Source organism: Coregonus lavaretus, assembly GCF_964263955.1.
Source record: "Coregonus lavaretus genome assembly, chromosome: 8".
Taxonomy (NCBI): Eukaryota; Metazoa; Chordata; class Actinopteri; order Salmoniformes; family Salmonidae; genus Coregonus; species Coregonus lavaretus.
In genome coordinates this window covers 51,610,506-51,637,616 of record NC_139995.1, presented here as the reverse complement: position 1 = coordinate 51,637,616, position 27,111 = coordinate 51,610,506, and the positions used below count along the sequence as shown (strand labels likewise).

At 42.5% G+C, this 27,111-nt stretch overlaps 1 protein-coding gene across 1 annotated transcript in view; it reads left to right on the top strand.

Moving 5' to 3' along the window:
* The window catches only part of LOC311134086 (ral GTPase-activating protein subunit beta-like), a 77,175-nt gene that overhangs the window by 23,310 nt on the left and 26,754 nt on the right, over positions 1 to 27,111 (top strand). Inside the window, exons 10-18 of the mRNA XM_084167676.1 lie at positions 14,651 to 14,852; positions 15,169 to 15,336; positions 16,173 to 16,287; positions 16,987 to 17,134; positions 17,461 to 17,525; positions 17,917 to 18,037; positions 22,798 to 22,919; positions 23,274 to 23,456; positions 24,110 to 24,261. Of these exons, the coding sequence (XP_084023802.1) occupies positions 14,651 to 14,852; positions 15,169 to 15,336; positions 16,173 to 16,287; positions 16,987 to 17,134; positions 17,461 to 17,525; positions 17,917 to 18,037; positions 22,798 to 22,919; positions 23,274 to 23,456; positions 24,110 to 24,261 (1,276 nt within the window). The remainder of the gene's footprint in view (positions 1 to 14,650; positions 14,853 to 15,168; positions 15,337 to 16,172; positions 16,288 to 16,986; positions 17,135 to 17,460; positions 17,526 to 17,916; positions 18,038 to 22,797; positions 22,920 to 23,273; positions 23,457 to 24,109; positions 24,262 to 27,111) is intronic.

Here is a 27,111-nt window from a genome sequence, read left to right as displayed (position 1 = left end):
CTGGCCCACACAAGCCACAATATTGAGTCAGTTTCATTTAGCAGTGGAGATGAGCCAGTGCTCTTCAGTTGGATAAAGTGGAGATGAGCCAGTGCTCTTCAGTTGGATAAAGTGGAGATGAGCCAGTGCTCTTCAGTTGGATAAAGTGGAGATGAGCCAGTGCTCTTCAGTTGGATAAAGTGGAGATGAGCCAGTGCTCTTCAGTTGGATAAAGTGGAGATGAGCCAGTGGTCTTCAGTTGGATAAAGTGGAGATGAGCCAGTGGTCTTCAGTTGGATAAAGTGGTGATGAGCCAGTGGTCTTCAGTTGGATAAAGTGGTGATGAGCCAGTGGTCTTCAGTTGGATAAAGTGGAGATGAGCCAGTGCTCTTCAGTTGGATAAAGTGGTGATGAGCCAGTGGTCTTCAGTTGGATAAAGTGGAGATGAGCCAGTGGTCTTCAGTTGGATAAAGTGGATATGAGCCAGTGGTCTTCAGTTGGATAAAGTGGAGATGAGCCAGTGCTCTTCAGTTGGATAAAGTGGAGATGAGCCAGTGCTCTTCAGTTGGATAAAGTGGATATGAGCCAGTGGTCTTCAGTTGGATAAAGTGGAGATGAGCCAGTGGTCTTCAGTTGGATAAAGTGGTGTGCGGAGGGAATTGTGGTGATATATCCTGGATTGTAGGCCTACTTGATTTAGTTGCATACCTGTGAAAACACTTAAAGGGGCCTCCCGAGTGGCGCAGCGGTCTAAGGAAGTGCTTGAGGCATCACTACAGACCCTGGTTCGATCCCAGGCTGTGTCACAGCCGGCCGTGACCGGGAGACCCATGAGGCGGCGCACAATTTGCCCAGCGTCGTCTGGGTTACGGGAGGGGTTGGCCGGCCGGGATTTCCTTGTCCCATCGAGCTCTAGCGACTCCTTGTGGTGGGCCGGGCTCCTGCAAGCTGACTCGGTCGCCAGCTGGACGGTGTTTCCTCGGACACATTGGTGCGGCTGGCTTCCGGGTTAAGCGAGCAGTGTGTCAAGAAGCAGTGCGGCTTGGCAGGGTCGTGTTTCGGAGGATGCATGGCTCTCGACCTTCGCCTCTCCCAAATCCATAGGGGAGTTGAAGCAATGGGACAAGACTGTAACTACCAATTGGATATCATGAAATTGGGGAGAAATAAGGGTAAATTTTTTTTAAAGAAAACTTAAAGTGATAGTGCACATCAGAGGGGAGTGGAAGCCTGATCTTAAAGGAATAGTGTGACATTTTGGCAATGAAGCCTTTTTTTCTACTTACCCAGGGTCTGATGAACTTGGATACAATTTTGTTTGAAGGAAGTTGAAGGTAGTTTCTGGAGCCATTACTAACTAGCGTTAGCGCAATGACTGGAAGTCTACAGGAACAGCTAACATGCTGTTCATCTGACTGGGTAAGTAGAGAAAAGGGCTTAATTGCCTAAATGTCGCACTATCCCTTTAAGCTCAGGCTTCCACTCCTCTGTGATCTCTACAACAAAACCCTGAGCTGGTCTTACTGTTTGTAATGGACAGTGCATTGTGTCAATAGCTGCCAAAGGGAATTTCAGTTGGGATGATGCTAGCTGTTAGATGTTAGTCTTCATCTCCAATTGTGAGAAATGGGTAGGATGGCTGCCAGTATGATTCTTGTGAGTTCTATCCTCTATTTTTATGGAAAATGTGGTCTTTCAGTTGATCTAGGCTATGTTGCATATTTCTTTAACTTTGTTGACAAGATAATTTTTTCAAAACTCTATTCTGAGTGTCAGTGAAGGAGTTAGTCCAAATAGGTTCAGGAGACATAGTTTATGAAATATCTTTTGGTTTAGTTTTCAGTTGTGTAATGATATTGTTTGTATAATGGTTGTTTCGACTATCTATGTCTTTTGTTGACACTGATGTTAACTCTTTACAGCCGTACCCGTATAAGGGTTCGAAATGGCAGATTTGTACACTGATAAGCACTTAAATGGGAACGTAGTGGCTGTACAGTAACATGCTATACATGACGTCAGAGCTCAAGGTCAACGCTTTAAAGCGCAGTATTGGTTTTGACTGACAGCGTTTCTGAACTTGAACACCACACACGACAAGAAGTTGCCCCATCCCTCCCGCTAATTGGACAACTGAGTGAGGGAATGTAAATAAAGTAAATGTATTTTGAAAGATGAGACATTGAGGTTTATAACAAATACCGCTTTGATGTCGTACAAGCAAGCCAAACACCAGTTAGTCCAAATGTGCACTTCACATTTCCATATCATAAAACTCATGTCATATACAGGGTCAACGTTTATGATCATTATGATGTACAGTTACAAGATGACATGACGTCATACCCTGGGTTGTTCTGAACAGAATGAGCCTATGTTTGTCGTATTGTGAAGACATGTGCAGGGACCACCCATCTGAATGCACTCGTCACTCTATTCTATGCGCACCAAAATGACCATCTGTTTCTCTGAATTGCCTTGTGAAAGCCTAACACCGTAAGATCGTATTTTGTAATTTAGCTAGCCATGTTGGCAGTAGAACACGCTTTCAAACGATGCCCACTGTTTTTGGAATGCGTAAACAACAGTAATTGTGTGATGGCGGGGATGCAGGGCTGTGTTCCAAACAACTAAAAGTCTGCTTGCTCTAGTTCCTCAACGGCACAGCTAGGAGAGCTCAAAAAAGCACCTTCTAATTGAAGACTCTTTGAGTCATAAAAGTGCATTGAAATTATGTAGGAACTGTGCACACTTTGGAGAGGTACAGGATGTGGCCACTTGGAGACACAAGTCAGACCTCTCAAACCCTTGTAATTTCTCATGAATATTCTTATCATGTTACTGAATGTATCCAGAGTATTTTCAGATTTCGTTCTCAACAAATGTGGTGAAAAGTACAGTAAATATAAAATGCACATAAAATCAACATTATTATTAACTGTTTTGTCCCCACCTTTAGTCTAATAATTTTCCCATAATCTCCAAACTGTTCCCTTTTGATTGCTACCATGGTAATGCATATGCATTCCCACGAGTGTAAAGGGTTAAGAGCACCTAGAAATATCACCACGAAAAGTCCTAAAAACAAAGAACCATTATGAAATCTTGGACCACGAATAATACATATCTTATCGTATCAATGCTGTTCTTTGATTTGTTTCCCATTTCTATTATCTTGCAGCTACATTAGTCAAATTCTCCTTTCTTATAAATCTTGTAAGTAGGAAAACAAGCTTACCGTACAATTTTTTTTACTTGTCGTTTTCATATATCCGATTGCCATTTTTTGTTTTAGAATTTTATTTGTGCCCTTTGTCATTGTTGCTGCGCTGATTTGTTGGGGAAAGAACAAGTGTCCATTTCCTTCCTGTGTTCGTGGGTGGGGTGGGGGAGAGGTTGTCAGGACTATATATATATACATACATACATACATACATACATACATACATACATACATACATACATACATACATACAGTGAGGGAAAACAGTCTCTCACTGTTCAAATAAACCTACCATGAAAATTATAGACTGATCATGTCTTTGTCAGTGGGCAAACGTACAAAATCAGCAGGGGATAAAATACTTTTTTCCCTCACTGTACATACATACATACATACATACATACATACATACATACATACATACATACATACATACATACATACATACATACATACATACATACATACATACATACATACATACATACATACATACATACATACATACATACATGCATACATACAGTGGGGAGAACAAGTATTTGATACACTGCCGATTTTGCAGGTTTTCCTACTTACAAAGCATGTAGAGGTCTGTAATTTTTATCATAGGTACACTTCAACCGTGAGAGACGGAATCAAAAATCCAGAAAATCACATTGTATGATTTTTAAGTAATTAATTTGCATTTTATTGCATGACATAAGTATTTGACCATCTACCAACCAGTAAGAATTCCGGCTCTCACAGACCTGTTAGTTTTTCTTTAAGAAGCCCTCCTGTTCTCCACTCATTACCTGTATTAACTGCACCTGTTTGAACTCGTTAACTGTATAAAAGACACCTGTCCACACACTCAATCAAACAGACTCCAACCTCTCCACAATGGCCAAGACCATAGAGCTGTGTAAGGACATCAGGGATAAAATTGTAGACCTGCACAAGGCTGGGATGGGCTACAGGACAATAGGCAAGCAGCTTGGTGAGAAGGCAACAACTGTTGGTGCAATTATTAGAAAATGGAAGTTCAAGATGACGGTCAATCACCCTCGGTCTGGGGCTCCATGCAAGATCTCACCTCGTGGGGCATCAATGATCATGAGGAAGGTGAGGGATCAGTCCAGAACTACACGGCAGGACCTGGTCAATGACCTGAAGAGAGCTGGGACCACAGTCTCAAAGAAAACCATTAGTAACACACTATGCCGTCATGGATTAATATCCTGCAGCGCACGCAAGGTCCCCCTGCTCAAGCCAGCGCATGTCCAGGCCCGTCTGAAGTTTGCCAATGACCATCTGGATGATCCAGAGGAGGAATGGGAGAAGGTCATGTGGCCTGATGAGACAAAAATTGAGCTTTTTTGTCTAAACTCCACTCGCCGTGGTTGGAGGAAGAAGAAGGATGAGTACAACCCCAAGAACACCATCCCAACTGTGAAGCATGGAGGTGGAAACATCATTCTTTGGGGATGCTTTTCTGCAAAGGGGACAGGACGACTGCACTGTATTGAGGGGAGGATGGATGGGGACATGTATCGCAAGATCTTGGCCAACAACCTCCTTCCCTCAGTATGAGCATTGAAGATGGGTCGTGGCTGGGTCTTCCAGCATGACAACGACCCGAAACACACAGCCAGGGCAACTAAGGAGTGGCTCCGTAAGAAGCATCTCAAGGTCCTGGAGTGGCCTAGCCAGTCTCCAGACCTGAACCCAATAGAAAATCTTTGGAGGGAGCTGAAAGTCCGTATTGCCCAGCGACAGTCCCGAAACCTGAAGTATCTGGAGAAGGTCTGTATGGAGGAGTGGGCCAAAATCCCTGCTGCAGTGTGTGCAAACCTGGTCAAGACCTACAGGAAACGTATGATCTCTGTAATTGCAAACAAAGGTTTCTGTACCAAATATTAAGTTCTGCTTTTCTGATGTATCAAATACTTATGTCATGCAATAAAATATAAAGGAATTACTTAAAAATCATACAATGTGATTTTTGTTTTAGATTCCGTCTCTCACAGTTGAAGTGTACCTATGATAAAAATTACAGACCTCTACATGCTTTGTAAGTAGGAAAACCTGCAAAATCGGCAGTGTATCAAATACTTATTCTCCCCACTGTATATATAAACTACCATTCAAAGGTTTGGGGTCACTTAGAAATATCCTTGTCCATTAAAATAACATCAAATTGATCAGAAATACGGTGTAGACATTGTTAATGTTGTAAATGGCTATTGTAGCTGGAAACGGCTGATTTGTAATGGAATATCTACATAGGCGTACAGAGGCCCATTTATCAGCAACCATCAGTCCTGTGTTCCAATGGCACGTTGTGTTTGCTAATCCAAGTTTATCATTTTAAAAGTCTAATTGATCATTAGAAAACCCTTTTGCAATTATGTTAGCACAGCTGAAAACTGTTGTGCTGATTAAAGAAGCAATAAAACTGGCCTTCTTGAGACTAGTTGAGTATCTGGAGCATCAGCAATTGTGGGTTTGATTACAGGCTCAAAATGGCCAGAAACAAAGAAATGTCTTTTGAAACTCGTCAGTCTATTCTTCGTGGTAAAGTGGGAGATTTGTACAGTGTAAAAGGGATCTTGAAGAAGGAAGGCTATCACTCCATTTTGCAATGCCATGCCATACCCTGTGGACGGTGCTTGATTGGAGCCAATTTCCTCCTACAACAGGGCAATGGCCCAAAGCACAGCTCCAAACTATGCAAGAACTATTTAGGGAAGAAGCAGTCAGCTGGTATTCTGTCTATAATGGAGTGGCCAGCACAGTCACCGGATCTCAACCCTATTGAGCTGTTGTGGGAGCAGCTTGACCGTATGGTACGTAAGAAGTGCCCATCAAGCCAATCCAACTTGTGGGAGGTGCTTCAGGAAGCATGGGGTGAAATCTCTTCAGATTACCTCAACAAATTGACAACTAGAATGCCAAAGGTCTGCAAGGCTGTAATTGCTGCAAATGGAGGATTCTTTGACGAAAGCTACGTTTAAAGGACACAATTATTATTTCAATTAAAAATCATTTATTTCTAACCTTGTCAATGACTACATTTCCTATTCATTTTGCTATATTTCCTATTCAAACTAATTTCATGTATGTTTTCATGGAAAACAAGGACATTTCTAAGTGACCCCAAACTTTTGAACGGTAGTGTATGTATGTATGTGTATATGTGTGTGTATATATATATATATATATATATATATATATATATATATATATATATATATATATATATACATACATACATACATACATACATACATACATACATACATACATACATACATACATACATACATACATACATACATACATACAGTACCAGTCAAAAGTTTGGACACACCTACTCATTCAACGTTTTTTCTTTATTTTTACTATTTTCTACATTGTAGAATAATAGTGAAGACATCAAAACTATGAAATAACACACATGGAATCATGTAGTAACCAAAAAAGTGTTAAACAAATCAAAATATATTTTAGATTTTAGATTTTTTTAAATAGCCACCCTTTGCCTTTATGACAGCTTTGCACACTCTTGGCATTCTCTCAACCAGCTTCACCTGGAATGCTTTTCCAACAGTCTTGAAGGAGTTCCCACATATGCTGAGCACTTGTTGGCTGATTTTCCTTCACTCTGCCGTCCGACTGAATTCAAACCATCTCAATTGTGTTGAGGTCGGGGGATTGTGGAGGACAGGTCACCTGATGCAGCACTCCATCACTCTCCTTCTTGGTAAAATAGCCCTTACACAGCCTGGAGATGTGTTGAGTCATTGTCCTGTTGAAAAACAAAGGATCGTCCCACTAAGCCCAAACCAGATGGGATGGCGTATCGTTGCAGAATGCTGTGGTAGCCATGCTGGTTAAGTGTGCCTTGAATTCTAAATAAATCACAGACAGTTTCACCAGCAAAGCACCCCCACACCATAACACATTTTACATTTTAGTCATTTAGCAGACGCTCTTATCCAGAGCGACTTACAGGAGCAATTAGGGTTAAGTGCCTTGCTCAAGGGCACATCGACAGATATTTCACCTAGTCGGCTCAGGGATTAGAACCAGCGACCTTTCGGTTACAGGCACAACACTCTTAACCACTAAGTTACCTAACACCACCACCTCCATGCTTTACGGTGGGAAATACACATGCAGAGATCATCCGTTCATCCACACCGCGTCTCACAAAGACACAGCGGTTGGAACCAAAAATGTCTAATTTGGACTCCAGACCAAAGGACACATTTCCACCGGTCTAGTGTCCATTGCTCGTGTTTGTTGGCCCAAGCAAGTCTCTTCTTATTATTGGTGTCCTTTAGTAGTGGTTTCTTTGCAGCAATTCAACCATGAAAGGCTTGATTCACACAGTCTCCTCTGAACAGTTGATGTTGAGATGTGTCTGTTACTTGAACCCTGTGAAGCATTTATTTGGTCTGCAATTTCTGAGGCTGGTAACTCTAATGAACTTATCCTCTGGGTCTTCCATTCCTGTGGCGGTCCTCGTGAGAGCCAGTTTCATCATAGCGCTTGATGGTTTTTGCGACTGCACTTGAAATGTTCCGTATTGACTGACCTTCATGTCTTAAAGTAATAATGGACTGTCGTTTCTCTTTGCTTATTTGAGCTGTTCTTGTCATAATATGGACTTGGTATTTTACCAAATAGGGCTATCTTCTGTATACCCCCCCTACCTTGTCACAACACAACTGATTAGCTCAACCGCATTAAGAAGGAAATAAATTCCACTAATTAACTTTTAAGAAGGCACACCTGTTAATTGAAATGCATTCCAGGTGACTACCTCATGAAGCTGGTTGAGAAAATGCCAAGAGTGTGCAAAGCTGTCATCAAGGCAAAGGGTGGCTATTTGAATAATATTTTGATTTGTTTAACTTTTTTGGTTACTACATGATTCCATATGTGTTATTTCATAGCTTGATGTCTTCACTATTATTCTACAATGTAAAAAAGAGTAAGAAATAAAGAAAAACTCTTGTTCAACATTTTGTTACGTTACAGCCTTATTCTAAAATGGATTAAATAGTTTTACCCCCCCTCATGAATCTACACACAATACCCCATAATGACAAAGCAAAAACTGGTTTTTAGAAATGTTTGCTAATTTATTAAAAATAAAAACTGGAAATATTACATTTACATAAGAATTCAGACCCTTTGTACTCAGTACTTTGTTGAAGCATCTTTGGCAGCGATTACAGTCTTGGGCTCTACGGACAATTCCTTTGACCTCATGGCTTGGTTTTTGCTCTGACATGCACTGTCAACTGTGGGACCTTATATAGACAGGTGTGTGCCTTTCCAAATTATGTCCAATCAATTGAATTTACCACAGGTGGACTCCAATCACGTTGTAGAAACATCTCATGGATGATCAATGGAACCAGGATGCACCTGAGCTCAATTTCGAGTCTCATAGCAAAGGGTCTGAATACTTATGTAACTTGGGGTATTTCTGTTTTTTATTTGTAATACATTTGCAAACATTTCTAAAAACCTGTTTTCACTTTGTCATTATGTAGTATTGTGTGTAGATTGATGAGAAAAAATAAATATTTAATCAATTTTAGAATAAGGCTGTAACGTAACAAAATGTAGAAAAAGTAAAGAGGTCTCGATACTTTCCGAAGGCACTGTATATATTATTAGGTACCAAACGGAAGAAATCTGATGGAAACAAGAAGAAAGACTTCCTTAACCTGTCCAATAAGAAACACTCATTTTTGTTTTTGCTACAGTGTGCCCTAATTAATATGACCTAAACGTGCCAAACCACTTCCCCGTTTTGCCTGGAATCAAACTGACCTAGTATTGCTCCACCAGACCTGGATCCTGTAATCTCACTCCACAGGATCTTACACACTAACACTTATTTTCCAAAGAAACCAACAAACATTGAGTTTCTTCCCCCGCAGCGTTATTTGTTCCTCAGTTGATAACCTTGAGTTGGTATTTACTCTAGCCTCTAGGCCTATATTACATGATATGGTGGATGTTTGGTCAGTATATTTGAGCCGTATATCTTGCCTTGTGTGAATTTCCAGTCAGCTAATAAGTAGACATTGCAATTTATGAATTTAGCCATTTATAAGAAAGAAGTGTGTATGTACAGTGGGGGAAAAAAGTATTTAGTCAGCCACCAATTGTGCAAGTTCTCCCACTTAAAAAGATGAGAGAGGCCTGTAATTTTCATCATAGGTACACGTTAACTATGACAGACAAATTGAGAGAAAAAAAATCCAGAAAATCACATTGTAGGATTTTTTATGAATTTATTTGCAAATTATGGTGGAAAATAAGTATTTGGTCACCTACAAACAAGCAAGATTTCTGGCTCTCACAGACTTGTAAGTTCTTCTTTAAGAGGCTCCTCTGTACTCCACTCGTTACCTGTATTAATGGCACCTGTTTGAACTTGTAATCAGTATAAAAGACACCTGTCCACAACCTCAAACAGTCACACTCCAAACTCCACTATGGCCAAGACCAAAGAGCTGTCAAAGGGCACCAGAAACAAAATGGTAGACCTGCACCAGGCTGGGAAGACTGAATCTGCAATAGGTAAGCAGCTTGGTTTGAAGAAATCAACTGTGGGAGCAATTATTAGGAAATGGAAGACATACAAGACCACTGATAATCTCCCTCGATCTGGGGCTCCACGCAAGATCTCACCCCGTGGGGTCAAAATGATCACAAGAACGGTGAGCAAAAATCCCAGAACCACACGGGGGGGACCTAGTGAATGACCTGCAGAGAGCTGGGACCAAAGTAACAAAGCCTACCATCAGTAACACACTACGCCGCCAGGGACTCAAATCCTGCAGTGCAAGACGTGTCCCCCTGCTTAAGCCAGTACATGTCCAGGCCCGTCTGAAGTTTGCTAGAGTGCATTTGGATGATCCAGAAGAGGATTGGGAGAATGTCATATGGTCAGATGAAACCAAAATAGAACTTTTTGGTAACTCAACTCGTCGTGTTTGGAGGACAAAGAATGCTGAGTTGCATCCAAAGAACACCATACCTACTGTGAAGCATTGGGGGTGGAAACATCATGCTTTGGGGCTGTTTTTCTGCAAAGGGACCAGGACGACTGATCCGTGTAAAGGAAAGAATGAATGGGGCCATGTATCGTGAGATTTTGAGTGAAAACCTCCTTCCATCAGCAAGGGCATTGAAGATGAAACGTGGCTGGGTCTTTCAGCATGACAATGATCCCAAACACACCGCCCGGGCAACGAAGGAGTGGCTTCGTAAGAAGCATTTCAAGGTCCTGGAGTGGCCTAGCCAGTCTCCAGATCTCAACCCCATAGAAAATCTTTGGAGTGAGTTGAAAGTCCGTGTTGCCCAGCGACAGCCCCAAAACATCACTGCTCTAGCGGAGATCTGCATGGAGGAATGGGCCAAAATACCAGCAACAGTGTGTGAAAACCTTGTGAAGACTTACAGAAAACGTTTGACCTGTTTCATTGCCAACAAAGGGTATATAACAAAGTATTGAGAAACTTTTGTTATTGACCAAATACTTATTTTCCACCATAATTTGAATATAAATTCATTAAACATCCTACAGTGTGATTTTCTGGATTTTTTTTTCTCATTTTGTCTGTCATAGTTGACGTGTACCTATGATGAAAATTACAGGCCTCTCTCATCTTTTTAAGTGGCAGAACTTGCACAATTGGTGGCTGACTAAATACTTTTTTTCCCCACTGTATATGTGTGTGTGTGTGTGTGTGTGTATGTATGTATATATATATATATATATATATATATATATATATATATATATATACACACACACAGTGGGGAGAACAAGTATTTGATACACTGCCGATTTTGCAGGTTTTCCTACTTACAAAGCATGTAGAGGTCTGTAATTTTTATCATAGGTACACTTCAACTGTGAGAGACGGAATCTAAAACAAAAATCCAGAAAATCACATTGTATGATTGTTAAGTAATTAATTTGCATTTTATTGCATGACATAAGTATTTGATACATCAGAAAAGCAGAACGTAATATTTGGTACAGAAACCTTTGTTTGCAATTACAGAGATCATACGTTTCCTGTAGGTCTTGACCAGGTTTGCACGCACTGCAGCAGGGATTTTGGCCCACTCCTCCATACAGACCTTCTCCAGATCCTTCAGGTTTCGGGGCTGTCGCTGGGCAATACGGACTTTCAGCTCCCTCCAAAGATTCTATTGGGTTCAGGTCTGGAGACTGGCTAGGCCACTCCAGGACCTTGAGATGCTTTTTACGGAGCCACTCCTTAGTTGCCCTGGCTGTGTGTTTCGGGTCGTTGTCATGCTGGAAGACCCACCCACGACCCATCTTCAATGCTCTTACTGAGGGAAGGAGGTTGTTGGCCAAGATCTCGCGATACATGGCCCCATCCATCCTCCCCTCAATACGGTGCAGTCGTCCTGTCCCCTTTGCAGAAAGGCATCCCCAAAGAATGATGTTTCCACCTCCATGCTTCACGGTTGGGATGGTGTTCTTGGGGCTGTACTCATCCTTCTTCTTCCTCCAAACACGGCGAGTGGAGTTTAGACCAAAAAGCTCTATTTTTGTCTCATCAGACCACATGACCTTCTCCCATTCCTCCTCTGGATCATCCAGATGGTCGTTGGCAAACTTCAGACGGGCCTGGACATGCACTGGCTTGAGCATGGGGACCTTGCGTGCGCTGCAGGATTTTAATCCATGACGGCGTAGTGTGTTACTAATGGTTTTCTTTGAGACTGTGGTCCCAGCTCTCTTCAGGTCATTGACCAGGTCCTGCCGTGTAGTTCTGGGCTGATCCCTCACCTTCCTCATGATCATTGATGCCCCACGAGGTGAGATCTTGCATGGAGCCCCAGGCCGAGGGTGATTGACCGTCATCTTGAACTTCTTCCATTTTCTAATAATTGCGCCAACAGTTGTTGCATTCTCACCAAGCTGCTTGCCTATTATCCTGTAGCCCATCACAGCCTTGTGCAGGTCTACAATTTTATCCCTGATGTCCTTACACAGCTCTCTGGTCTTGGCCATTGTGGAGAGGTTGGAGTCTGTTTGATTGAGTGTGTGGACAGGTGTCTTTTATACAGGTAACGAGTTCAAACAGGTGCAGTTAACAGGTCTGTGAGAGCCGGAATTCTTACTGGTTGGTAGGTGATCAAATACTTATGTCATGCAATAAAATGCAAATTAATTACTTAAAAATCATACATGTGATTTTCTGGATTTTTGTTTTAGATTCCGTCTCTCACAGTTGAAGTGTACCTATGATAAAAATTACAGACCTCTACATGCTTTGTAAGTAGGAAAACCTGCAAAATCGGCAGTGTATCAAATACTTTTTCTCCCCACTGTGTGTGTATATATATATATATATATACTGCTCAAAAAATTTAAGGGAACACTGAAATAACACATCCTAGATCTGAATGAATGAAATAATCTTATTAAATACTTTTTTCTTTACATAGTTGAATGTGCTGACAACAAAATCACACAAAAATTATCAATGGAAATCAAATTTATCAACCCATGGAGGTCTGGATTTGGAGTCACCCTCAAAATTAAAGTGGAAAACCACACTACAGGCTGATCCAACTTTGATGTAATGTCCTTAAAACAAGTCAAAATGAGGCTCAGTAGTGTGTGTGTGGCCTCCACGTGCCTGTATGACCTCCCTACAATGCCTGGGCATGCTCCTGATGAGGTGGCAGATGGTCTCCTGAGGGATCTCCTCCCAGACCTGGACTAAAGCATCCGCCAACTCCTGGACAGTCTGTGGTGCAACGTGGCGTTGGTGGATGGAGCGAGACATGATGTCCCAGATGTGCTCAATTGGATTCAGGTCTGGGGAACGGGCGGGCCAGTCCGTAGCATCAATGCCTTCCTCTTGCAGGAACTGCTGACACACTCCAGCCACATGAGGTCTAGCATTGTCTTGCATTAGGAGGAACCCAGGGCCAACCGCACCAGCATATAGTCTCACAAGGGGTCTGAGGATCTCATCTCGGTACCTAATGGCAGTCAGGCTACCTCTGGAGGGCTGTGCGGCCCCCCCAAAGAAATGCCACCCCACACCATGTCTGACCCAACGCCAAACCGGTCATGCTGGAGGATGTTGCAGGCAGCAGAACATTCTCCACGGCGTCTCCAGACTCTGTCACGTGCTCAGTGTGAACCTGCTTTCATCTGTGAAGAGCACAGGGCGCCAGTGGCGAATTTGCCAATCTTGGTGTTCTCTGGCAAATGCCAAACGTCTTGCACGGTGTTGGGCTGTAAGCACAACCCCCACCTGTGGACGTCGGGCCCTCATACCACCCTCATGGAGACTGTTTCTGACCGTTTGAGCAGACACATGCACATTTGTGGCCTGCTGGAGGTCATTTTGCAGGGCTCTGGCAGTGCTCCTCCTGCTCCTCCTTGCACAAAGGCGAAGGTAGCGGTCCTGCTGCTGGGTTGTTGCCCTCCTACGGCCTCCTCCACATCTCCTGATGTACTGGCCTGTCTCCTGGTAGCGCCTCCATGCTCTGGACACTACGCTGACAGACACAGCAAACCTTCTTGCCACAGCTCGCATTGATGTGCCATCCTGGATGAGCTGCACTACCTGAGCCACTTGTGTGGGTTGTAGACTCTGTCTCATGCTACCACTAGAGTGAAAGCACCGCCAGCATTCAAAAGTGACCAAAACATCAGCCAGGAAGCATAGGAACTGAGAAGTGGTCTGTGGTCACCACCTGCAAAACCAGTCCTTTATTGGGGATGTCTTGCTAATTGCCTATAATTTCCACCTGTTGTCTATTCCATTTGCACAACAGCATGTGAAATGTATTGTCAATCAGTGTTGCTTCCTAAGTGGACAGTTTGATTTCACAGAAGTGTGATTGACTTGGAGTTACATTGTGTTGTTTAATTGTTCCCTTTATTTTTTTTGAGCAGTGTATATATACACACACACACACACATACATACACACTTTTATCTTATAAATGACAAAATTCATAAATTGCATTCTGAAATGGCACCCTATTCCCTATATAGTGCACTACTTTTGACCAGGGCCCATAGCACTATATAGGGAATAGGGTGTGGAGCAGTAGAGCTGTCCGGGTAAAGGCAGTCGGTCAGGTTAAAGTAAGTAAAAATGGACTTGATAGTAAATATCCTCCATTGTACCATTCCATTAGCACAACATTTGAAAACATGTTTCAGCTCACTGATATCTTAGAGGTATCTTTCAGGGGGGTGGGTGTGGCAATGGGTGCGGTTTCTCTCGCTTTTCTACCCCCACCCTCTCCTTAACCATTCTCCATTCTTGTGTTTTTCTCTCTCTCCCTTATCTCTACCCCCTTCCTCTCTATTCTGCTCCCCCTCTTCTACTCCGTCCCCCATTCTTGTGTTTTTCTCCCCCCCAGCCCTGGCCACTCAGGCGGGTGTAGAGCCGAGGAGGCAGGGCTCCCAGATGTCCACAGACACCATGGTGTCCAACCCCATGTTCGACGCCAACGAGTTCCCCGACAACTATGAGTCGGGCCGGGCCGAGGCCTGTGGGACCCTCTGCAGGATCTTCTGCAGCAAGAAGACCGGCGAGGAGATCCTGCCCGTTTACCTGTCCAGGTACCCACATGTTTAACGTAGTGTTTCCCAATCCTGGGCTTGGTGACCTAAAGGGGTGCACATTTTCTGCCCTAGCTTTAACATATTTGATTCAACTCACCTACTTGATTTGACTCCTTTTGATTATTTGAATTAGGTGTGGTAATGCTAGGGCAAAAACAAGAATGTGCACCCCTTGGGGGCCCCAGGACCAGAGTTATGTGGCTGTTCATCATACTTAGCCAGCTAACTTAATAATGCTGCTTTCTGGATTCTCCTCTGGGTCTGTCTAAAAAGCTCCACTTAGACTAAACCATTCTCTGTCTCCGCTCCCCAGGTTCTACATGGTTCTGATCCAGGGCCTCCAGATCTCCGACTACATCTGCCGACCGGTCCTAGCCAGCATCGTCCTCAACTCCTCTGCCCTCTTCTGCTCCGACCTGAAGGGCATCAACGTGGTGGTCCCCTACTTCATCTCTGCCCTGGAGAACATCCTCCCCGACCGGTGACTAATGCTACATCTATATTAAAGCTGGAATCAGTCGTGGTGAAACTGCCACATCCGTTTGCGATATTACAAAAACAATGAAATTACGTCAAACAACGAACAAAGTTTATTTTCTCTTGGAAATCATTGCATGCGCGATAGGACAGCAGAGTATGTATAGCTTCTTTTTTTTTTTACAAAAACAATAACAAATGTGCTGGGGGTGAACAGTGGTGCTGTTTCTCCTAATGCGGATTCCAGCTTTTAAGTTTGCTTGCTGAAAGAATAGCTACTATTGTTCTTCCCCATACTTCTCAATATTCTAAACTCTCCTGTGCTGAAACTGCTTTTACAGCTTATACAGCTGAAGCAAGCGCACACATTTTCCTCAGGAAATGTACCTTGTCTAATTAGTCTTATGATGTTTGACAGAAAGTTAGTCAAATGGTCTCTGTTAAGGACATCTGCCTGCATAATGAATGCAGTGTTGACAGAAATCTGTGTGTTTAGCTCTTCGGGTGAAGGTTGTCTTTGTATGTTTGTCTGTTAGTGTCACACAAGGGAAATGCCCAGAAATGAACATTTTAACATAACTCACTGTATACGCTTGAAAAAAACTAAAATGTCAATGTAAGAAATAGTTTGAGGAGTCTTATCAGTGGACAATTGATTGTTGGTTAAACATGGTATCTGACTGCTGTCTCCTTTTAATGTTTGTCATTTAAGTTTTAACTCCAATAACAAATATTCAAAAGGAGTTAATGACAAACATTTAAAAGGAGCCTAACTCCTTTGTATATCCTTTGAATGTTTGTCATTTTATATAAAGTAACTTGTTATTTCCTCCTTTCCAGAGAGCTGTCAAAGTTTAAGACCTACGTGAACCCTACAGACCTGAGGAGAGCCTCCATCAACATCCTGCTGTCCATGCTGCCTCTGCCACACCACTTTGGCAACGTCAAGTCAGAGGTAAACCTGTCATTAAAGGAACATTACACTCTAAAACCAAAGTTTGTCCGATGTTTTCAAACCTCGTAGTCTTCAAGATGCTCCAAGTCCCACACCATTGGTCTAAGGCACTGCATCGCAGGGCTAGCTGTGCCACTAGAGATCCTGGTTCGAATCCAGGCTCTGTCGTAGCCGGCCGCGACCGGGAGACCCATGGGGTGGCGCACAATTGGCCCAGCGTCGTCCAGGGTAGGGGAGGGAATGGCCAGCAGGGATGTAGCTCAGTTGGTAGACCATGGCATTTGCAATGCCAGGGTTGTGGGTTCGATTCCCACGGGGGATGACAGTATGAAAAAATAAAACATTCATGTATGCACTCACTAACTGTAAGTCGCTCTCTGGATAAGAGCGTCTGCTAAATGACTAAAATGTAAATGTAATTAGTTGTGTAGACACAGCTAATATGCCTTATATCAACCCTAAATTAATGAGAAAAAATTAGCACCGAATAAAATGAGGAAATGGTATGGATGGCTCTTATAATTTACATATGGATACAATCGATGGACAGGGACTTGGACTTAAATCAATGTTTAGTCGTTTTGTGTTATACTGAATTTCTACTAAACTGTCTGTTTTAGTTAACAGTTGCAATGCCCTGTAGTTCCAGAGGGTTGTCTAAGTGCAAAGTCAACCACATGTATTATTTGTATGTTCCAGGTGCTCTTGGAGGGAAAGTTCAGCAACGACGACAACTCACTGCATGACAAGGCTGTCTCCTTTGTCTCCCTCAAGCTGCGATTGGTCAACATCCTAATAGGAGCACTACAGACGGAGACAGACCCCACCAACACGCAGATGATCCTGGGTTAGTTGATCTTCATTTTATCTCCACCCATTTTCTTAATTTGACCTTTGATTGTTTTACAATGAAAAGTCTGTTATAAAATGTGATATATTATGATTTTAATAAAAGGTGGCTGAACTGAGTGATTTAGCCTCTGTTTCAATCCTCATTAGGAAATGCGACTGACAACCAGATTTGAGTCTTGGAGGCGTGCTTTGATGTAGTTGTCTCGTGTGTGTGTGTGTGTGTTCGAACATGGGAAACGTGCCAAAACAGTTTTCTCTTTTACATAGTGCAGAGTCGCCCTTGAATGAAGATAATCATAAAGGGCCTTTTTTTCTGTACAGGTGCAATGCTCAACATTGTCCAAGACTCCGCTCTCCTGGAGTCCACCTGCGCCCAAGCGGAGGTGGTGAGTCCAATTATTTTGTTCTCCACGCTGTAGAAATGCTCACTCAACCAGAAAGACATTTGTAAAGAAAATAAACTGAACAAAACATGTAGCTAAGAGAGATCTGTAAAAACAATATATATATATATATATATATATATATATATATATATATTATTATTTTATTTTTTATTTATTTTTTAACCAGGAAAGAGGTTAGAAACCTGGCAAGAGGTCACCATAAATTAGTATTTAAAGGATATTTTCTACTCAAATGTATTTTAGTATTTTGTTCATTAGTCCACAAAGATGTTTTGGGTGGACTAATGAACAAAATACTCAAATCTGTTTGTTTTTGAGTGAAATATCCCTTTAATGATTTGAGCAGACTATGACAATGCCATCCCAACAGGGCATTGTGGACGGCAGCCACGCGCTGGCCAAGAGCCACAGCAGGAACACCAGCGGGGGCAGCTCCGAGGCCACCACCCCCGACAGAGAGAGGCCCACCCAGGCCCTCCTCAGGGACTACGGTGAGCCCCTTGGAGAACACACTCACACCCTGTTCCAAAATCCTAACCTGGGTTCAAATAGTATTTGCTTTCTTGGAGTGTTTCATTGTGCATGCTCTGAGTGCCAAGTGGGCGGGGTTTGCACTTTTGAGACTGTTCAGTTGGCGCCATTGTGCCAGGGAAGCTTAATCGAGAGCAGCTGAAGTATTTTAATATAAAATAAATACTGTTTGAACCAATGTCTGCCAAAATCAATCAACCAACCTCTAGCCCTTCCTAGTTAGTATCCTCTAGCCCTTCCTAGTTAGTAAACTCTAGCCCTTCCTAGTTAGCAACCTCTAGCCTTTCCTAGTTAGTAAACTCAAACCCTTCCTAGTTAGTAACCTCTAGCCCTTCCTAGTTAGTAACCTCTAGCCCTTCCTAGTTAGTATCCTCTAGCCCTTCCTAGTTAGTCAACTCTAACCCTTCCTAGTTAGTCAACTCTAACCCTTCCTAGTTAGTAACCTCTAGCCCTTCCTAGTTAGTAACCTCTAGCCCTTCCTAGTTAGTCAACTCTAACCCTTCCTAGTTAGTCAACTCTAACCCTTCCTAGTTAGTAACCTCTAGCCCTTCCTAGTTAGTAACCTCTAGCCCTTCCTAGTTAGTAACCTCTAGCCCTTCCTAGTTAGTAACCTCTAGCCCTTCCTAGTTAGTATCCTCTAGCCCTTCCTAGTTAGTAACATCTAGCCCTTCCTAGTTAGTAACATCTAGCCCTTCCTAGTTAGTAACCTCTAGCCCTTCCTAGTTAGTAACATCTAGCCCTTCCTAGTTAGTAACCTCTAGCTCTTCCTAGTTAGTAAACTCTATCCCAGGGATCATCAACTGTAGACGGCAAATTGACCGCACGAAGCCCAAACAGATAATATTTGACTAAAACATAATAATTTCAAACCTTGCTTACATTTGTATACGATGGGAACAGATTTCCAAAATGTATATCACTTGGAGCTGATTTCTTGGTGTTTTTACAGTCTTTCATGTCCAACAATGGATTTGTTTTTATATACAGTGCTATGAAAAAGTATTTGCCCCCTTTCTAATTTTCTCTACTTTTGCATATTTGTGATACTGAATGTTATCAGATCTTCAACCAAAACCTAATATTAGATAAATGCTTCCTGTAGTTGTTGATCAGTCTCTCACGTCGCTGTGGAGGAATTTTGGCCCACTCTTCCATGCAGAACTGCTTTAACTCAGTGACGTGTGGGTTTTCAAGCATGAACTGCTCGTTTCAAGTCCTGCCACAACATCTCAATTGGGATCAGGTCTGGACTTTGACTAGGCCATTCCAAAACTTCCAATTTGTTGCTTTTTAGCAATTTTCATTTAGACTTTATTGTGTGTTTTGGATCATTGTCTTGCTGCATGACCCAGCTGCGCTTCAGCTTCAGCTCACAGACGGATGGTCTGACATTCTCCTGTAGAATTCTCTGATACAGAGCAGAATTCATGGTTCCTTCTATTAAGGCAAGTCGTCCAGGTCCTGAGGCAGCAAAGCATCCCCAAACCATCACACCACCACCACCATGCTTGACCTTTGGTATGATGTTCTTACTGTGGAATGCAGTGGAATGCAGTGTTTGGTTTTCGCCAGGCATAATGGGACCCATCTCGTCCAAAAAGTTGATTCAAGTTTGCAAAAAAGCACCTGGATGATCATCAAGACTCTTGGAAGAACGTTCTATGGACAGATGATTCAAAAGTATAACTTTCTGGACGACATGGTTCCAGTAATGCCTGGCGAAAACCAAACTCTGGAAGAGTGGGCCAAAATTCCTCCACAGCGACGTGAGAGACTGATCAACAACTACAGGAAGCATTTGGTTGGAGTCATTGCAGCTAAAGGTGGCACAACCAGTTATTGAGTGTAAGGGGGCAATTACTTTTTCACACAGGGGAATTGGGTGTTGCATAACTTTGTTTATGAAATAAATATGTAATTGTTGTGTTATTTGTTCACTTATGTTCCCTTTATCTAATATTAGGTTTTGGTTGGAGATCTGATAACATTCAGTATCACAAATATGCAAAAGTAGAGAAAATTAGAAAGGGGGCAAATACTTTTTCATAGCACTGTATATACAGTGCATTCAGAAAGTATTCAGACCCCTTCCCCTTTTCCACATTTTGTTACGTTACAGCCTTATTCTAAAATGGATTAAATACATGTTTTTCCCTCATCAATCTACACACAATACCACATGATGATGAAGCGAAAACCAGATTTTAGAATTTTTTTTGCACATGTATATAAAAAAAAAACCCGAAATACCTTATTTACATAAGTATGCAGACCCTTTGCTATGAGACTCGAAATTGAGCTTTGGTGCATCCTGTTTCCATTGATCATCCTTGAGATGTTTCTACAACTTGATTGGAGTCCACCTATGGTAAATTCAATTGATTGGACATGATTTGGAAAGGCACACACCTGTCTATATAAGGTCCCACAGTTGACAGTGCATGTCAGAGCAAAAACCAAGCCATGAGGTCAAAGAAATTGTTCGTAGAGCTCAGATACAGGATTGTTTCGAACACAGATCTGGGGAAGGGTACCAAAACATTTCTGCAGCATTGAAGGTCCCCAAGAACACAGTGGCCACCATCATTCTTAAATGGAAGAAGTTTGGAACCACCAAGACTCTTCCTAGAACTGGCCGCCTGGCCAAACTGAGCAATCGGGGGAGAAGGGCCTTGGTCAGGGAGGTGACTAAGAACCCGATGGTGACTCTGACAGAGCTCCAGAGTTCCTCTGTGGAGATGGGAGAACCTTCCAGAAGGACAACCATCTCTGCAGCACTCCACCAATCAGGCCTTTATGGTAGAGTGATCAGACGGAAGCCACTCCTCAGTAAAAGGCACATGACAGCCCACTTGGAGTTTGCCAAAAGGCATTTAAAGGCCTCAGACCATGAGAAACAAGATTCTCTGGTCTGATGAAACCAAGATTGAACTCTTTGGTCTGAATGTCAAGCATCACATCTAGAGGAAACCTGGCACCATCCCTACGTTGAAGCATGGTGGTGGCAGCATCATGCTGTGGGGATGTTTTTCAGTGGCAGGGACTGGGAGACTAGTCAGGGTCAAGGGAAAGATGAACAGAGCAAAGTACAGAGATCCTTGATGAAAACCTGCTCCAGAGTGCTCAGGACCTCAGACTGGGGCGATGGTTCACCTTCTAACAGTACACCAACCCTATGCACACAGCCAAGACAACGCAGGAGTGGCTTCAGGACAAGTCTCTGAATGTCCTTGAGTGGCCCAGCCAGAGCCCAGACTTGAACCTGATCTAATCTCTGGAGAGACCTGAAAATAGCTGTTCAGCGACGCTCCACATCCAACCTGACAGAGCTTGAGAGGATCTGCAGAGAAGAATGGGAGAAGGGTCTGAATACTTACGTAAATGTGATACTTCCGATTTTTTTATTTTTTATACATTTACAAGCAATTCTACAAACCTGTTTTTACTTTGTCATTATGGGGTATTGTGTATAGATTGATGAGGGGGGAAAAAACTATTTAATCAATTTTAGAATAAGGCTGTAACGTAATAAAATGTGGAAATAGTCAAGGGGTCTGAATACTTCAGTATTGTTTCTATAATAGTTTTGAAAGTTGACAGTTTTTTCCCTTTTTTTTTTTATTCCTGTCAGTCATGCTTTAGTTTTATAGTAGACATGTATGACGTTGGGTGAAGGTGATTCCCTAATGAACCAAAAAGGCATTCTTATTTTCATATTTGCAGGAATGCTGTGTAATTTCAATGATACTATACTATACTTATATTATCACAATGCAGACAGTCGTGTGTCTGTTGTCTCTTGCTAGCTTTTCTCGCTATACAGCGTGTGCAACTTGTGCATAAACATCTTAACTGCATGCATTAGTGTATACAGCATATGCATGTTGTTTTATTAGAGCTGGAATATGAGCCAAGACGTGGAGTGAATCTCTATGCATTTCCTTGATTCCTCATGTCCTCCTTCCTTGTCTCCTTCTCAAAGTACATTGGAGCAGAAATCTGAGATCTTCTTCTCCAATGTGTTTTGGAGGAGGAGGCAAGGAGAGAATGAAGGAAATACAATTGAGATTCATCCCCAAGTTATACCCACTGACTGGCTGCAAATGTCTTTCATAATAGCTACATACTGGGCAAATACATGGCTGTGCTGAACGTCAACTAAATGCAGGCACCCTCTTGTGTGCAGCAACTGTACTGCAATTTCTTGGTTTTCTCTGACAAGTTCATTTCAAACAGAAATATATTTTTTACTTGAAGTATTTCCTTTTCCTTCATCTTAATTTTAACCTCTAAGTGTCCGAAAGACACTTACAAACAAACACAGCTCTATTTTGAGAAACATTGCATGTTTGGTAAAATTGTCCTAGTTTTGGCTACCGTTCTATTGGCAACAAACATGGTTTAAACCAGGGCTGGGTTCAATTCATGAATTGAAAAATGTATATTTTCTTCTAATGAGGATTTTTCAATTAATTGAAAATTGAATTTGACCTAATACAACCACAATATCCAACCTCATAAGGACTGCTCATATAGTACTGTCGACGTTCTGATTGCTGTGTGTGTATGTAAAGGCCTAAGTGTAGCTGCCGCTTATTGGACGTGCTCTGCCTGGTCCAGTAGTTACTAACCCCAGCTCTCCTTCTCTGCTCGTGGTGGTGTGACGTGGCGTGGTATGGCATCTTCTTCTGGGGGGTCATATCCCTAGCTCTCCACACAGATACAGCAGCCGGCCTGCTGATCCGCAGCATCCACCTGGTCACCCAGAGGCTCAACTCCCAGTGGAGGCCCGACATGAGCATCTCCCTGGCCGCCCTGGAGCTGCTGGCCGGCCTTGCCAAGGTAAAGCCGCAGGGTCCTGTTCATTAGGGCACACAACGTTTTAAAATGATCGTTTTAGGACACCAAGTGGGCATCTGGAGCTGTCAACAACACCTACATTGTCCATTAAAGCAAATTAAAACCCTACATTGTAAGGTGACGGTGGACAACAAAACCAGCATGGCTTTCCTTTCCCATGTTAGTAATCGTTGTGGAAACAACAAACCATATGAGGTGGCCAGACAAATATGAAAAGGCTATGATAATGAACACATACTGCCACTGCAATAGAGATGAATAAGAGCCAGGAAATTCTACAACACAGACCTTTCAGTTGTAGTTCACTGAACTCTGCTGGATCTCCCTCCTCCTCAGGTGAAGGCGAGTGTGGAGTCTGCAGACCGTAAACGTGCGATCAGCTCGGTGTGCGGTTACATCGTGTACCAGTGCAGCCGGCCGGCCCCCCTCCACTCCAGAGACCTCCACTCTATGATCGTGGCAGCCTTCCAGTGCCTGTGTGTGTGGCTGATAGAACACCCTGACATGCTCAATGAAAAGGTAGAGGGACCACAACAACACCTACTATATGGACTCCCAGTTTAAGCCCAGTAGGCTACTAGAAAGCAATTTTAATGACAAATGATTCAAAGGCATTTGATCCACAATTAGTCTCATTTGATATTTCCTTCTATATTGTTTTTGAGTGTGTTTTGGTCCAGGACTAGGCTTAATCTGTGTTTTTACTGTTCTGTCCATCTAAGAATGGCCAAGGTGCATAAAGATGGAATAAATCAGCTCAATCTACTTTTTAGATTTTTTAAATTGCTTGCATCTGGGAACGACAGTTGGGATCATGTATAACGTGCTAATGCAGATACAAAAGAGTAATGGAGAGCAAGCTGCAATACGACAAACTTAGAAAACAAGGCATTTGTGGTACTGCATGGAGGCTGCCATGTTTATGCACAGCCACCTTTTGGACTTCAAACAGCTTATCACTATAGAAGCAAATATCAAGCTTTGAGTTGTGAAAAGTGTGGGTCAAATCTTCCTTTTGAATCATTCATCATTAAAATGGTCACAAATCCTCCATTTGACGTCATTACATGATTTACTTTTTGTTAATTTTTTTATTCTCTCTGCCTTATATGAGCACTCTAAACTCACCACCTGACTTTTGTGCTGTGCAATGACGTAGCGTTTTGTTGCAGGACTGTTTGATAGAGGTCCTGGAGATCGTGGAGCTGGGCATATCGGGCAGCAAGTCCAAGACGGGTGACCAGGAAGTGAGGTACAAAGGGGACAAGGAGCACAACCCGGCCTCCATGAGGGTGAAGGATGCTGCTGAGGCCACCCTGTCATGGTGAGTGCCACCTGAGAGGAGTAATGGGAATATATTGTTATGTTGTTTAGGGAAAGATTATTATTATTATTATTAAGATGCATTGCCTTTAGTGCTCTCTTTTATGGGCAATCTGTGATTGGTACATCCGTTTTTGGACTTAATGATATATGTGACCAGTTTCAAGTTTTGAGGCATTTGACGCCAGTTCCTACTTCACAGTAGGGCCGTTAGAAATCTTTTGTATTATTCGATTTTTTTTCCATAAATGCCTTCTTGAACATGTGAACTTTCATGTGCCTTAATTACAAACTTGTATGGGACTCATAAATAAAAATGTTAAATTATGAGCCTAGTTTAGCCAAGGAGAAAGCACTGAGCTATACAGAAGAAGGAAAAGATCCCTCCTGGCTAGTCATGATTGGCATGATTGAGATAATGGAGTGGTTGGACATGCCGAGAGATGAGTCCTGACTGCTCTGTCACAGGCTCCTGTCTGTAACAGAATGGGAGCTTCCCTGGTCAGTATATAGACCTTCTTTGCTACTGCAGATTTGGGGAAATATATAGCTATGGACAACTGCAAAAGTGTTGCTATAGCTCTCAAAAACATGGCTGCCCTGAATTTAGCTGTATTTAAGTACATGGAGTACTTTCTGGAGGACAATGCCATGCTGACCCATATGTGGGTGGGGCTAAGGCTTAAGAAGGTGTGAACGATGATGAATGGTCGTAAACAAAGAAGAGCTCTCTAGGAAGTGTGAAAGTCTCATCAAAATCTTTCAAAGGGCATTTTCTCCTACATAACCCTTAGGTGGGATAACACGTTTGTCAACTTTTAAAGCTGCATATCTTCCCCATGTTTCTTCCAACTACAGTGTATGACAATAAGCAAACCACTTACATTTTATATAAGCCTCAATAGAGAAATCAAAATGAGGTGGAAACTGAATTGCACTTCCTAAACTCCTGCCAAATGTATGACCATATTAGAAACACATATTTGATACACTGCCGATTTTGCAGGTTTTCCTACTTACAAAGCATGTAGAGGTCTGTAATGTTTTATCATAGGTACACTTCAACTTTGAGAGACGGAATAAAAAAAAAAACATTGTATGATTTTTAAGTAATTAATTTGCATTTTATTGCATGACATAAGTATTTGATCACCTACCAACCAGTAAGAATTCCGGCTCTCACAGACCTGATAGTTTTTCTTTAAGAAGCCCTCCTGTTCTCCACTCATTACCTGTATTAACTGCACCTGTTTGAACTCGTTACCTGTATAAAAGACACCTGTCCACACACTCAATCGAACAGACTCCAAGCCCTCCACAATGGCCAAGACAAGAGAGCTGTGTAAGGACATCAGGGATAAAATTGTAGACCTGCACAAGGCTGGGATGGGCTACAGGACAATAGGCAAGAAGCTTGGTGAGAAGGCAACAACTGTTGGCGCAATTATTAGAAAATGGAAGAAGTTCAAGATGACGGTCAATCACCCTCGGTCTGGGGCTCCATGCAAGATCTCACCTCGTGGGGCATCAATGATCATGAGGAAGGTGAGGGATCAGCCCAGAACTACACGGCAGGACCTGGTCAATGACCTGAAGAGAGCTGGTACCACAGTCTCAAAGAAAACCATTAGTAACACACTACGCCGTCATGGATTAAAATCCTGCAGCGCACGCAAGCTCCCCCTGCTTAAGCCAGCGCATGTCCAGGCCCGTCTGAAGTTTGCCAATGACCATCTGGATGATCCAGAGGAGGAATGGGAGAAGGTCATGTGGTCTGATGAGACAAAAATAGAGCTTTTTGGTCTAAACTCCACCTGCCGTGTTTGGAGGAAGAAGAAGGATGAGTACAACCCCAAGAACACCATCCCAACCGTGAAGCATGGAGGTGGAAACATCATTCTTTGGGGATGCTTTTCTGCAAAGGGGACAGGACGACTGCACCGTATTGAGGGGAGGATGGATGGGGCCATGTATCGCGAGATCTTGGCCAACAACCTCCTTCCCTCAGTAAGAGCATTGAAGATGGGTCGTGGCTGGGTCTTCCAGCATGACAACGACCCGAAACACACAGCCAGGGCAACTAAGGAGTGGCTCCGTAAGAAGCATCTCAAGGTCCTGGAGTGGCCTAGCCAGTCTCCAGACCTGAACCCAATAGAAAATCTTTGGAGGGAGCTGAAAGTCCTTATTGCCCAGCGACAGCCCCGAAACCTGAAGGATATGGAGAAGGTCTGTATGGAGGAGTGGGCCAAAATCCCTGCTGCAGTGTGTGCAAACCTGGTCAAGACCTACAGGAAATGTATGATCTCTGTAATTGCAAACAAAGGTTTCTGTACCAAATATTAAGTTCTGCTTTTCTGATGTATCAAATACTTATGTCATGCAATAAAATGCAAATTAATTACTTAACAATCATACAATGTGATTTTCTGGATTTTTGTTTTAGATTCCGTCTCTCACAGTTGAAGTGTACCTATGATAAAAATTACAGACCTCTACATGCTTTGTAAGTAGGAAAACCTGCAAAATCGGCAGTGTATCAAATACTTGTTCTCCCCACTGTATATATACATAATGACATTTGAAATGTCTTTATTCTTTTGGAACTTCTGAGTGTAATGTTTACTGTTAATATTTATTGTTTATTTCACTTTTGTTTACTATCTACTTCACTTACTTTGGCAATGTTAACATACGTTTCCCATGCCAGTAAAGCCCTTAAATTGAAATTGAAATCCGGAAACATATAACCATTGTTTCTTGAAGTTGCCTCATGAGCTTAGTTCAACTGTCATACCACATCAGAACCCAAAATATAAACTTGTACTGCATTGTTTGTAACGTAAATGTAAAC